We start from the raw sequence: 13925 nt of genomic DNA, 5'->3' as shown, positions 1-13925 counted from the left end.
ACCAATACAGTGATCTATAAGTTAGCAGAACCACCTAAGTTAACTAATTCCAAGATAGTTAGGTTAGGTAGACCCTGATTTCCACGTGTCTAGAAACTACCTTCGACCCTAATTCTTATTATTATCTAATCATCCAATTTCACCCGGGTAAATGCAAAGACCAGCCCGATTCCGCCAAGCGCAATTGGCCCGAAGTCTCGTTGACTTGACCTCCTCGACAAAGTTGACAGCCTCCAATCTCACTCCTTCCCGAACTTCCGCCCTCTCCCTCTCGGTCCAATCCCTCCTCCCCGAAAAATCACGAGACTTCCCGCTAATCCACGCAACTACCCGGCTAAATTTTCCTACGCGCGCTCCCCGAGCTCCTCACGCATATACCCGAGCTCCAAGCTCAAGCTCGCGCCCCAGAGCCCCAAGCTCCATCCCTCGGGAAATATACCTACGCAGATCAGATACCCCACACGCACCCTGCCCCTCACCTCAATTACCCCGGCTTTCATCCTCGGAGTTCATCATGTCGTCCGGTTTCGTGTCCGCCGGGACGAACGAGGAGCCTGTGGAGCGTGATGATGCTTGGGTAAGGGCGCAGAAGGAGTTGGAGGAGGAGCGACGGCGGAAAGCCGAGGCTGGGCAGCAGAAGGATGGGAAGAGTCTTTTTGAGGTGCTACAACAGAACAAAAGTGAGCTCCTCGCATTCTCCCTTTCGTGTCCCTGCGCATGGCATTGCGCGTGGTGGCGCCATACGGCCAAGCTCGCCTACAGCCACAAGCCTCGGTATACAATGGCTATAGGCCACATGCCGGTCAAAGATGACGAACCAAGATAGGGACGCGCGGCTAACATGTCAGGATGACCTTTGTGACGAGCAGTGGCGAAACAAGAACAATTCGAAGAGAAAATGCGACTAAAGAACCAATTCCGCGCGCTGGATGAAGACGAGGTAGACTTTCTAGATTCCGTGCTGGAGTCAACTCGCGCTCAGGAAGAGGCTGTGAAAAAAGATACGGCCGATCAGCTGGAGGTCTTCCGGAAGCAGCGTGAGGAGGCGGAGAAGGCGATGCTGGGGCCTACCACGTCTGATGTGACTCCTGCGCCTGCGGAGGAGGAGGATTGGGCTATTCCGGCGAGGAAGAGGAGGAGGGATAAGGGGAAGGACTCGTTGATTCCGGGGAAGAAGCGTAAAGCTTCGCTCACGGAGGGTGGTGAGACTGCGGCGAAGAATGAGGTAGCATCTACCAAGGCTACGTCTACGCCTGGGACCAATGCTCAGAGCCCGAAGACGGCTGGAAATGCTGTCAAGGCTGTATCGGAGACGAAGGCACAGTCGAGCATACCAGAAAAGACTACGACAGATACCAAGCAGCCAGCTAAACCAGCACCGGCCGGGCTGGGACTGGTAGGATATGGATCAGACTCGGATTCAGAATGAATATGAATTATATTTCGAGTAACACTCTCATTTCACACATCAGTCTCTTCAACCAAACATTACATTCGTCCCATCCCCTTCCTCCAGAACAACTCCAACTCCAACTCCCCCTTCCAATCTCCCCTCATCTACTCATAATGCACCGCATTCTGCTTAACCTCCTGCTCCTCAACCTTCCTCTCCAAATCATGCGGCAAATAATCCTCCTTCTTACTGCCCGGCACAAACCACGGCGCATGCGAGAACATATAATTCATCTCCTCAAGCGGCACCTTCTTCGTCTCCGGCAAGAGGAAGTAAAAGAAGACAGCATTCGTGAAATTGCAAATCACGAACAAAAAGTAATACCGATACTTAATATTCTCCATCGCAATAGGCGTAACCTGACCGATCATCGTATTAAACGCAAACGAGATACCCGTCGCGATAGAAACACCCTTCGATCGAGTCCGGGTATCGAAGACCTCGGCGGGGATAATCCACGACAGCGGTCCGCAGGTTGCGGAGAAGGAGAAGTTGTAGAGCCAGGTCATTATGATGAAGCCCCAGTGGGCGCCGCTGTTGATTGTGGTAGGTGGGAATTTGGCGAGGAGGATTGTCGCGATGATGAAGGTTGTGCAGTTGCCCAGGTTGCCGCCGATTAGGGTCCAGCGACGGCCGAAGCGGTCGATGAAGAGGATGCAGAGGAATTGGGCGACGAGGGCGATGATGGAGTTGATGGCTTGGTAGCGGAGGGTGGCTTCGCCGGAGATACCGATTTGCTTGTAGATGTCGACGGAGTAGTATCTGTATGTGTTAGATCGGGGTTTGACATGGGGCAAAGGGGAGGAAGGTGGTGAGATTGGGGCGGTCTTACTGGATGGCAGAGACACCGGTCATTTGGACGGAAGCTTGGATAGCACAGCAGAGGAAGAGTCGTCGGAAGGAAGACCGGTTGGTGAACAGCTCGACGTAGGACTTGGCCTCGTTCTCGTGCTCAAAGGTGATGCTCTCCTGAATCTGGGCGTACTCGGCCTGCACCCAGGGATCCAGCTCATTTCCATGAGCGTGAAGCTTGGCGAGGGTCTTGAGGCCCTCATCTGGGCGGTTGTGGTCAATCAACCAACGGGGAGACTAGAAGATATTAGGCCGGGTATTTTCAAATATGTATAAGAACCAAGGTTGGACATACCTCGGGGAAAACAACGATCAACAGACCCAGGCCAACAGCAGGGATGATCTGGATACCCAATGGAACCTGCCACTGAGCATCGTTGGCGGAGGAGAAACCAATATACGTGCCGTAGGAGATCCACGACGCGCACAAGGCGCCGACACCGAGCATGAACTGCTGCAGCGCGGTGACTCGGCCACGGATCTTGGGGTGGCAGATCTCAGCCTGGTACAAAGGAATGATCATGGTCAGGAAGCCGACACTTTGGACCCAGTTAGTCATGCGCATTCGCCAGATAGCGGTTTGGGGGTTTGACTTACCCAAATCCAGCAAAGAATCGACCGCTGTATAGATAGGGCAGAGTCCGGGCACCGGTTTGGAGAGCACCTCCCAAGCAGAACATCAGACAACCCAGGGAGATGGTCTTGCGTCGACCTAGGTAATCACCACTGGGACCAGCGAAGCCGGCACCGAAGAAGGCACCGGTGGTGAACATGGAGACAACCAGGCCACTGTTTAAGAATTAGGGTGCTGAATCAAAGACGATGGTATATAGGAAACTAACCTCTGGGTAGAGTTGGCAGCAAACTTGGAAACGAAAGAATCACACACAATGACCTCTGCAATAACACCGAGATCATCTTGGTCAGGTTAGTATGATACTGTAGATCTATAAGTGGTTAGGGTATAGAGAGATACATACATCCATAGAGGAATGAACCCAAGGAGGCGAACACGCCGACCAGGAACTAGATCAGCAATTAGATTGACACCTCACAAGATAATCATGGATATAGTATGAATCATACCTGGTACCACGACGGCGAGAGACGCATGATGAACGACTTGCTCGTAGCACTAAGAGTCGAAAGAACTCCACCAAGACAAAAGAATCCAGAAAAAGACCCACGATCAGCAACAGACCGGGGGGTTAGAATCAATCTGGGGATCTCCACACCGTCCAGAGAAGGGAAAATAAGTTCTACATATACTTACAACTCGGCACGCTGGCCCTGCAGTATTTCGGAGTAAATCCTCCTTGCAAGCCACCATAATGATCCATCGCGTGGTCAGCGCCCCCTCCAAACTAACCCTCCAACCAACCACCAACCACCAACTAAGAAACCCCCAAAATCAAGGGTCATCAGAGTCTCAAGACCCTTTCTCCATCCAGTAGCCAGTAACTCCCAAAAAAACCGGGGCGGCTCACTAGCTCGGCTTTTCCGTGCTTTTCCCTTTGCGGGGGGCCAGCCCACTTGGATGACCCCAGCAGCCACTCATTTGAACACTCCACCTCGGGTAATGATTGATGGGAAAAAGCGCCCCGCCGAAGTTCTGCCGTTAAGATACCAGCCCTGTACATCCCACTCATTGGCTTGCAGGGATACACGAGGATTGCTTTGGGGATAGCCACGCGTTAAGCGTGGCTCCAAGCGGGTTACTATGCCCGACCGGGTCTGGTGGTGGCATGCCAGCTCCTCGGCATGAAGTGGTCGAGACTTGCCCCGCAGGAGATTTACCATTTCTAGGACTGCGATTTGAAGGGCGTGAGATAAATTGGCTGCTGGCTTCCTTGGGACGAACCAGGATTTGTTCCTTTTTAGTTACTTATTTTTCCTACTTTTTTCGCTTTTGGCCTATCTCGTGGTCAATTCGCTTTTGGATCGTTATTTAACCACACTCCTACCGAGTAACTACTTCGGGTGTAAACAAAGTAAGTGTTTGATCGCTATTTAACCGTTCACAAGCGATCGGCTGTTTTTTTTTTCGTCGGCTTGGCCTTGGCTTTAAATCTGGCTTTTGGTGCTTTGTTGCTCTATAAGTGACAGCCACCGGAGTCGTCTGTAAACGGGACAAGATTACTGCACGGATTATTTTTCTCAAAAGTAAAAGGGATCGAAACTAAATTTCCCCAAATTTCTTACAAGGTATTGAATCGTCTTGTGATAGCGCTAGCGAATCATCATGACTTCTTTCACTAAGTTCGAGGACCATGAGACCCCGGTCATCGCCGTCCATCCTTCTCGTCGTGTCTCGAAGATCAACCCCAATATCTATGCTGGCTTTACTGAGTGAGTATCTCTATACCAAGTAATGCTTATTACTTGCTATACTCTGCTGGAATGATACTGCCCTTTGCCTTTGAACACTGAACTAATTCGCTTTCGATAGGCACATGGGCCGATGCATCTACGGCGGCATCTATGACCCCGGCAATCCCCTCTCCGATGAGAATGGTTTCCGCAAGGATGTTCTGGGTGCGCTGAAAGACATCAACATCCCCGTCGTTCGTTACCCCGGCGGCAACTTCTGCGCTACCTACCACTGGCTCGATGGTGTCGGTCCTAAGGACCAGCGGCCCTCGCGGTAATATGATCACTTTTGGTCACTTGTGGAATATTTCACGACTGACAGTAATGATTAGCCCCGAACTTGCTTGGCTGGGCACAGAGACAAACCAGTTCGGTACGGACGAGTTTATGAAGTGGTGCGAGGTTCTCGGCACTGAGCCCTACCTGTGCTTTAACTTTGGCACTGGTACTTTGGATGAAGGTACGCAGCCATCTATATACTGGGAGAATTCATTCATTGAGGATCTATGGCTAATCTTGGACTATTGCAGCTCTCGCTTGGGTGGAATACTGCAATGGCACTGGTAACACATACTACGCCAACATGCGCCGCAAGAACGGCCATGAAGAGCCATACAATGTATGTCATTCCCAATCTCCACTCAAAGAAACATCCACTTACCATGCGTCAGGTCAAATACTGGGCCCTCGGCAACGAGACATGGGGTCCATGGCAGGTCGAGCAAATGACCAAGGAAGCATACGCCCATAAGGCACTGCAGTGGGCTAAGGGTAAGCATCCAGTCATCTCTATACAATCATTCCCGTATAATACCCATGTATACTAACTCCATCCTCATCCAGCACTCAAACTCCTCGACCCCAGCCTCATCCTCATCCTCTGCGGCCAAGACGGCACTGCAACCTGGGACTACTACACCCTCAAGCACTGCCTCCTCCCCGCCCACTCGGCCCTCTCCACCAGCGCAGTTCCCCTCATCGACATGCACAGCATCCACATGTACACCTGCTCAAACGAGCACCTCCCCAACGCAACAGCCCCTCTCGCCGCCGAACGCGCCATCGAAATCACCTCCTCCCTCATCGACCTCGCCCGCATCGAAAACGGCGTTCCCCCCTCCCAGCCCCGCCCAACAATCTGCTTCGACGAATGGAACGTCTGGGATCCCATCCGCGCCGAGGGAAGTCAAGGCGCAGAAGAAAGCTACACCCTCTCCGACGCGCTGGCCGTCGCTATCTGGCTGAATGTGTTCATCCGGAAGAGTCGCGATCTGGGAATGGCTTGTATCGCGCAGAGCGTTAATGTTATTTCCCCGCTTATGACTACCCCGGAGGGTATCGTTAAGCAGACTACTTGGTGGCCGTTGTATCTGTTTTCGAAGTTTATGCGTGGGTGGACTGTTAGTGCGCACGTTTCTTGTGGAACTTATGAGGGGGCTACGGCGCCCGTTTGGTTGCGGAGTGCTGTGCAGACGCCTTGGTTGGATGTTAGTGCTTCCGTTGGCGAGGATGGGTTTGCCAATTTGGTGGTTGTGAATATTCATGAGGAGAAGAGCTTTGAGACTAAGGTTGAGGGTGTTACTGGGGATGTGGAGGTGTTTACTGTTACTGGTGAGGGTGTTGCTGCGACGAACATGAAGGGCAAGGAGGAGGTTGCTATTCAGGAGTCTAAGTGGGATGCTCAGGGACTTTATGTTTTCCCTAAGTTGTCGATTACTTTGATGAGGTGGAAGGCTGAGTGAAGGGGGTTTGGACATTTATAGAGGTTCTTGGGTATAGATTGAGATAGTTTCAATGCATTTGTTTCGTGAGTGAATATACATGGGTTAGATTAATCTAGCACATAGACTTTAAAACGCATGCATTGGAATCTAGATCATAATCTCGTAACATTATGAAGGTGATCGAGATGGACAGTAGTCAATCATTAACCGTAGGTCACATCTCGGACGGTGCCATCATGGTCAAGGTGGACATTCAGCCTATGAAAACTTCTGTCAGATCATATCTGTCTCCCTAGTGTGTGATCGATGTTCTTATGTGTCAATCAGAACATACCTGTCGGGGTTATGGTCCATCGTCTTCATATCATCTGGCTTCAGCACACGGTGGGATTGGGGCAGATCTTTCTTCGCAAATGACTAGCATTACACAGAGTCAGTATTCAATACTTACATGCCTTGAAACTTCGGGAGGTACCAGCTCATCACTTCCACTGTCGCTAATCTTCTTTCCCATCAGCTTGTTAACCCACTCGGACTTGTCGCCCATGTTGGAGTTGATACCAGGAACAACGAGAGGCATGGTGGTGGTCAATAAAATGTAAAGGTCTAGGTAATGATAAGTTTCACAAAAAGTGTTTGGATATGGTCAAGTTCAGCTGGGAGAGTCTGCTACGTCAAGGTGGACAGGCAACTATATAATGCCCCGTTGGCCGATGACGTAGGTGCCCGATAAGAAAGATTAGTCAGTTTGGACTTGGGGATTGGAACAGCCAGTAAGAAGTCTGGGGAGTTTATTTACAGATTGATGTAGATGTACTAGCGGGGTTATCGTCGGGACTGGCTGTGTCGTGTGCGTGGATTCTGGTTTTGGTCGTTCTTGCTCTTAAAAATGAGGATGTGGCGCAACTGTATACTTTGTCCCCTATACAACAACCTGCACGTCATACTTCTCGGGTAGCTCTTGTCTACCGTGAGGGATGTTCTTGCCTTCAAAATACGTCTTCGCATGCCAATCTGGATATCGTCATCGGCATCAACTGAAGGAAGTCACAATGGGTGCATTATCTTCGGGGGCTGTACAGGCAACTGCCTCATCAGCGCGGTCCTTGAGTTGCTTGCAATGGTCACCTTGATTCCCCTCGATTTTTTCCAGTCGACCAACACCTCACACTTGGTTTCTGATATTGAAGGTCAACCCCCAGACAGCTGGAACCACCAAGAGGGGCACTGCCGCAAATCATGGATCTATCCTTGAATGATCCACTGCAGACTTTGGACTATATGATACCCTTCAGAGCAATACAAGACCTCTCGACAACTGTCCACCGATTCCAAACCTCTTTAAAAACTCTTATTCCAGAGATCACACCGCAGCAGAAGAGAGCAGAATCAGGAGAGGCCACAGAATTGGGCCATCAAGACGGACAAGCAGATCGCTTCTCGAACGCAAAGTCACGCAAAGGCATGGCAGACTCGTCTTCGGCAACAAAACTTCTGGCCATTACCAGCAGATCACCATCCCCCTTCAACGGCAAACCCTCGATCGCCGCAGCTGCAATCCTAGGGGTCATCACCTTTGCAGCACTCCTCTTCCTTGCCATATGGTACATTCGACACAGACGAAGACGCCGACAACACAAACTGGTGGCTCAAAACCAAGACTTTGGCCAGTCCGAAATAACCCTCGCCGAAGACACGAGCAAGACCCTGGATGACTTTCTCATGAAGGATGTCCCGCTCGCACGAACCTCTCTCATGTTCAGTCGCAGCCGGTCGCCCTCCATCACATTCGTCGTTGACGAGGCGGAGCATCCGGGCTTGAACAAACAGGGTCGGAATAGCTACGCCGCTTCGAGCAATAGCCTGACCAAATTCGAAACCTTGACTCGTATATCGACGGATGGACCGAGGCCGAGTCTGCTTTCCTCGGATTTGACGACTACCACAGCGTCCCAGAGCACGTCGGCCAACTCCTCATCCAAGCCGGCGTCTACCAGCTCTGCCACGCCACGAGCATCGATGTCATCATCACAGCTGTGGACGACTATCACCAGTTCTACGGATTGTCCCTCCACAACCACCCCGAACCCTCCATCAACCGCAACACCGACAACCCGCTCATCCCAGGTATGGACTACAACTACCGGTTCAACCGAGACCGGCTCCATGACCAGTCGCGAGACTCAGTCTCGTCTGTCGAACGCCTCGCGGGCTTCGAGTCGATTGTCTACGCAGGGTGGTGCGCGGTTGAGCAATGCTGGGAATACGAGCTTGAGGCGATATCATGCTCGCTCGGGGAGTCGCTCTTCGCAGAATACCGTTGTTTTGTCTTCGACTGCTGAGTTGGAGTCTAGCGATTCGGGTCAAGTGCCTTCTATTCCGTCGACTCCATCGCCTCTGTTCCGCTTTTCTGAGGAAGCGGGTTGAGTATGGCGTTGGGGATTTCGACGGGGCCTTTTAGAATTCATTATGATTGGTATGCAGTATCTTGGGTATTTCTTTATGACGAGGCTTGGGTTAGTGTGCCTATGATGCTCTGAGGTGTGTTACTGATGCCCAGGTGGGAGACATGGTATGGACGAGCAGAACTATATTTTGCGGCACCTGTCGATAGGTACCTAGTGTGCTGGCTCCCCCCAGATGTGTTTATCGAATAGCTTATCAGTGTATGAGGAAATATATTTTGTTTCGTCATCCTCATAGAATCGCTTGAAGCTATTGATGAGTAGAATAAGTAAAGATAGGAAGTTATGGAATACTCGGCTTGCGACCAAGCCAGCGGCGCTACCTGAAGCATAGAGCCGTAGCGGGAACAGACGACCAAGAAAAAAGCAAATGAAACCCCGAGCATATATTCATCATGAAATGTACAAAGACAACCACAAAATCCCATCAACCCACAACGAACCATGCTAAAAAATTGAAAAATAGAGCATCCCATTGCAGATCTATCCGAACATGTTATGCCGAGTAGAACAAGAAAGACACAAAAAGGAGGAACACTGCAAACTTTGGGCTCATGACTTCATCTCACGTACACTACGCAAACAACGCTCAATCCTCTTCCCACGCTCCCTCTCCCGAACAAGCGTATCCTTCACGAAGGCGCGAATCGCATCCCGACCAACTTTCTCCCGCCACGTCGTCCACCCAGCTAACTCGCCCACGACAACGTCCTTGTTCCAGGTGACCTCTTTTGCGAGGCGGGAAGACTGGAGTTCGCCATCGTGAATCTTCTGCTCGAGATCGCGGACGGATTTTTGCCGGGATTCTTCGAAGCCGGGAAGGTTGATGTTGAATTTGCGGGGGAGCGAGGATGAGAGTAGTGAGGAGCGGGAGCGGGAGATGCTTCGGTTTGTGGAGGTGAGGGTGGACATTAGGGTAAGCGGGCGGGAGAGGGATGTGAGGATTGCGGCGGTGGTGTTGTCCATTGATGTGAGTGCGGCCAGGAATTGGAGGAGAGGGGAGGAGTCGGAGGTTGAAGTTGATAGGTAGGTGCCGTAGCGGGTAAAGGCGTCTACGTAGGTGGGTGGGAGGGCGTTGGTAGGCTCTTTGAGAGTGGAGAGTACGCTCGAGCAGAGAGTGACTGCGTCTGCGAGGTCGGAGGCGCTGTTTTGTAGGGCATGTCCCCGTCGGATTAGGCTGCGTGTGTTGACGTGTACGCCTCGCACCATGTCCTGAGCATGTGAGACGAATTGCTCCGTGTCACGCATGCCCTCGAGAGAAACAGGTGCATACTCATCGGCAATCGTCTCGGTGAGTACGGCTGCCTTGCGTCGGGATCGATCGGCCATCATCTCGGGCTGGAGCTCGGGAACCAGGAAGAATTCCCATAGCATTTCATGGGTGGAGAAGGTCGGGTGAGTGAGGAGGGTCTTCAGGAACCGATCTAGCTTTTCTTGAAGATCATGCAGAACGGAGCGAGATGGTTTCGAGTGGATTTGGAATGGGTTCCGGAAATCTGAGAGAGATGGCACATAGGACGCCGGGTGTTCCACGGCAAGCCACTTGGCGAGGTTCTCAAAGTCGTTGAAGCTGCGACGACATGTTGTGACTGTATACGTTGTCGAACCCGGCCGAGATATTGCCATCGACTCCGAGGGTGGATAAGGTGCACCGGACTTGAGAATGAAGCGCACTGTGGCATCTTCGACGAAGAACGATCGAACGACGGTAGTCACACGGCCCGATGGATCACCGCATGCAGACGGGGGATGGGATAGCAGAATCAGATCATCGATACGGTTTCGTACTTCGTCGTCTTTTGCCAGTTCAACTGCAGTCAATCCGCGAGCTTCCTTGACATGGACATCGACCCTGGGATCCATGAACAGAATGCGCACTTGATCCACCCGCCCGTATTTGCTGGCCATCATTAATGGTGTGAATCTCTTGTCGTTGGTTGCATTCGGATCGCAATCGCTCTCCTGGAGAATCCGCGTCGTTATGTCTGGATCCCCAACAATATGCAGCAATGTGTTGCCCTTGATATCCACATGGTCATCAAGCTGAAGAGGCTTCCCGTTTCCTTGGGCTCTCTGAGCTGCTGTCAAGCCGGCCTGGACCATGATTTTGTACTCAGGATGGTCATAGGATCGACAAAGGGCGAAGAGAGGAGTTTGCCCATGCTTGTCGCGCTGTCGCCATGGAAGAAGGTTACCGAGCCGAGACAGTAATGAAGGCGTGCTGAATAAATAGTGGCCCACCGTCCGGCCGTGAACATCGGATTTGGTCAAGTACCTGGCGACTACACTCTCGTCGGTCTTGCTGAAGAGGAAGTCAAGCAGAACTTCAACACTCTCGGCATGTGCGAGCTGCACAGCTGCATTCAGTAGAGTTGTTCCATCCGCGTTTGTGTCTTCAAGAATATCTTCCAAAGGGTAGAATTCTTCTAGACTGAGTAGGTACTTCAAAGACTCGGTCTGGCGGCTTTCCACTGCCATCATAGGAATTGAATCTCCGGCTGGGTCCTGCGTTTTAGTCAGAGTCTCCAACGAATTATCGCCTTCGATATTACTGGTCATTGACCCAATAGTGGGCGTCCTGGAAAGGAAGGAGACAGCCGATGACTCTGACATGCTGCGGAGATCCATGGAGACCTTCTTGATTGGTCGCTGGTATTCATTTGCAGGCGATTCGCCGCTCCACGTCTGGAAGGGGAAAACGTGTGCGAGAGGAGGTGCATCCGAGTCTATGGCCTCCTCTGGTACTGCTTGGCCATTCATGAAGATCGAGCTGCTGAACATGGACGATGTTTCGTGGGGTGAATCATCCGGTTCTGAAGCGCTATCAGTTTGGAAGAGTACAGACTTTCGCTCGGGTTCACGCGGGATAGTTTCGTCAATAGACTCGTGATCTCCATTTGGTTCGAGAATGCTCCTCATATCGGAGATGCGACCTGCTTTAGTTGCTTGCCATAACCGTCGATTCCGTGTACTTGAGCGGCGCAGACCAGCCGAGTCGGTCACAAGATACATCAAAACTGCTTCGAAAGTACTGAGTGCGTATCCCATCTCACCACTATCTACATCGTCAATGTAGATGAAGTGCTGCATGTACAGCAAGCGGGCTTGGAGGTGTCGAATCTGCGATCTGATCACAACAACTAGCAGCAAGGAGACCAAGACATCAGCGTTGATCGTCAAAGGAGATCGACCTTTCTCGGACGCTGGTCCATCGACATTATCATAGCTTCCAGGGTACGAGACCACTTTGACTGTCTCTAGCAGAGTATGGAGCATCTGGTGAGGGCTCTTCGCGTCAGCCATCTTGCGAAATTCTTCCACTCCACGTCCAAGCCGTCGGATGACTTCCCGTTTGCCTTCACGTCCACCCTCAACCGATATACCAACTTGAGTCACGTCAATGCTCTCCATGTGCCGGATTCTAGAGTCCAGCTCTGAATCCTCTGGTTGACGGAAAGCGCACAAGCGAGGGAACAGAAGTGGTTCGTGTACTTGTTCTGCCACATATCGCTCGATGAGTCGCTCGACCAATGGGCCCGTAAGATCGGTAGTGGCTCCCAGCAGTGACAGCTGCTGTTTGTCAACCAGTCGGAAGAGATCAATGGCTGCAGTCACTGCGGTCTCCAGGCTACGACGCATGAGGTCCTCGTCATCCTCGAAATATTCTTCAGAATTGAAGGGAAGCCGGCCGCGACGAGATGACCAGCTGCGGATGGACGAGCTTTCATCTTGCAGGGAATGCACTCGCGATAGCCTATTTTCAGACTCGCTCCCAGAGGCAGAAGGCGAGCGAGATGGCGGCGGAGGTAATGGTTTGCCCAGCTCTTTCCCAAATTCACGGAATAACCTTTCTAACCCCGGCTGCATCTGTCTCGCAATCATCGGGAAGTTTGCGAGAAGATCGCCAAAAGTTTTTATCTCCTGCTTTGGCGGCGCAACCGATCCTCCGTTGATCGCCCTCTTATCAGAAGGAGCCGGTTCTATCCTCTTCAGATTGGTCCCTGGTACTGCGGCCGGGATGATTCTGGCGGGATCGTACAACCCAACTAAAGAACGCGAAATGTAGTATATGAGCCATGGCCGGGAATCGCTAGACGAGGTATAGTACAGGGCATCCGAGAGTAGTTGGGCTTGGGTGAGGGATTTGAAGCCTAAAGATTAATTGTGAGTTAGTCCAGGCAGTGTATTCCGCAAGCTGTCTTCTCCGCTTATCCCACCTTTATTGCTGTACACCGAGTTCTCTTTGATGATCACGGTTCTCCCATTGAACGTCGTCACTTGCTTCGCTTTCCCCCTGTTATCGCGTACATTGGATTCCTCTTTTGTATTCGTTGAACCGGGGTTGATTGGGATGCGCAGCACATGGCTTCCTAGGAACTCCTCCGACGCGACGAGGTCCGAGTAGTACAGACTGGACTCCCGGTCGCGAGAGCCGATAAGGCATTCCGTTGTGGGAACAAGTAGAACCTGAGACGCGCACAAATTCATATCGATCAGTCACTCCGGTCGATCCGAAGGGATGTAGCAGCTGAACTTACATGGTTCTCCACGGGTATACACTGCCCCGGAACAGTGCTTCGGAAGAAGGCACGGAGGAAAGGGTTTAGAGGGTGCATCCAAACGGTTTTGGACGGCCCAGTATAAGAGCTCCAGCAATCATCAAGTCGTGCGAATCAAGTATGGGGTCGTGGAGGGAAGGTTGGTGTGCAATGTTGGTGTTTCGCGGGGAAGAGCTCCGGCGCATTCAGCTGCAGGCAGCAGTCCGGGGTAAGGCGTCTTTATCAGCGGCTGATAATTGGATAGGGGACAATGCAGGTTTTTGGATATCAATCGATAGAAGCAGCACAAGAAAAGACCGCAGAAATGAAATGCAGGACACCGGCGCAATGTGAATCGAGTTGAACAGGGAGTTCGAGAACGTGATCGCTGCGGGAGCTGGCAGCGCTATACCGTTTCGGGTAAGAGTACTCTATAACAGGGTCTGGACCTAAAAGTTGGTAATCCTCGAGGAATGGAAAGTAAACATATCGGAAAGAATGGGGCTTTAGTACGTCTGTTGGC

At 51.6% G+C, this 13925-nt stretch overlaps 6 protein-coding genes across 6 annotated transcripts; 3 read left to right on the top strand and 3 right to left on the bottom strand.

Annotated features, from left to right (window-relative positions):
• Positions 1-514: 514 nt before the first annotated feature.
• N7496_006437 (PSME3-interacting protein) lies at positions 515-1429 on the top strand (the record flags this gene model as incomplete). Its single annotated transcript, XM_056699366.1, has 2 exons — positions 515-680; positions 870-1429. 2 exons carry the CDS (start codon positions 515-517, stop codon positions 1427-1429), a joined length of 726 nt encoding a protein of 241 aa, XP_056554779.1.
• A 128-nt stretch (positions 1430-1557) lies between these two features.
• On the bottom strand, positions 1558-3418 carry N7496_006436 (sugar porter family MFS transporter; the record flags this gene model as incomplete). Its single annotated transcript, XM_056699365.1, has 7 exons — positions 1558-2215; positions 2286-2542; positions 2601-2844; positions 2903-3094; positions 3148-3223; positions 3286-3331; positions 3392-3418. 7 exons carry the CDS (start codon positions 3416-3418, stop codon positions 1558-1560), a joined length of 1500 nt encoding a protein of 499 aa, XP_056554778.1.
• Positions 3419-4547: 1129 nt separating this feature from the next.
• N7496_006435 (alpha-N-arabinofuranosidase) lies at positions 4548-6417 on the top strand (the record flags this gene model as incomplete). The annotated part of the gene is made up of 6 exons (XM_056699364.1): positions 4548-4654; positions 4755-4949; positions 5008-5135; positions 5206-5294; positions 5347-5446; positions 5519-6417. The coding sequence occupies 6 exons, from the start codon at positions 4548-4550 to the stop codon at positions 6415-6417; spliced, it is 1518 nt and encodes a 505-aa protein (XP_056554777.1).
• A 185-nt stretch (positions 6418-6602) lies between these two features.
• Positions 6603-6979, bottom strand: N7496_006434 (uncharacterized protein; the record flags this gene model as incomplete). Its single annotated transcript, XM_056699363.1, has 3 exons — positions 6603-6657; positions 6734-6816; positions 6851-6979. The coding sequence occupies 3 exons, from the start codon at positions 6977-6979 to the stop codon at positions 6603-6605; spliced, it is 267 nt and encodes an 88-aa protein (XP_056554776.1).
• A 659-nt stretch (positions 6980-7638) lies between these two features.
• N7496_006433 (uncharacterized protein) lies at positions 7639-8826 on the top strand (the record flags this gene model as incomplete). Its single annotated transcript, XM_056699362.1, has 1 exon — positions 7639-8826. One exon carries the CDS (start codon positions 7639-7641, stop codon positions 8824-8826), a length of 1188 nt encoding a protein of 395 aa, XP_056554775.1.
• A 590-nt stretch (positions 8827-9416) lies between these two features.
• On the bottom strand, positions 9417-13480 carry N7496_006432 (putative VPS9 domain protein; the record flags this gene model as incomplete). The annotated part of the gene is made up of 3 exons (XM_056699361.1): positions 9417-13015; positions 13082-13331; positions 13403-13480. The coding sequence occupies 3 exons, from the start codon at positions 13478-13480 to the stop codon at positions 9417-9419; spliced, it is 3927 nt and encodes a 1308-aa protein (XP_056554774.1).
• Between the last annotated feature and the right edge of the window lie 445 nt (positions 13481-13925).

The sequence above is a fragment of the Penicillium cataractarum genome (assembly GCF_028827025.1).
Source record: "Penicillium cataractarum strain IBT 29864 chromosome Unknown utg000005l, whole genome shotgun sequence".
Taxonomy (NCBI): Eukaryota; Fungi; Ascomycota; class Eurotiomycetes; order Eurotiales; family Aspergillaceae; genus Penicillium; species Penicillium cataractarum.
This window is presented reverse-complemented; position numbering and strand designations above follow the sequence as displayed.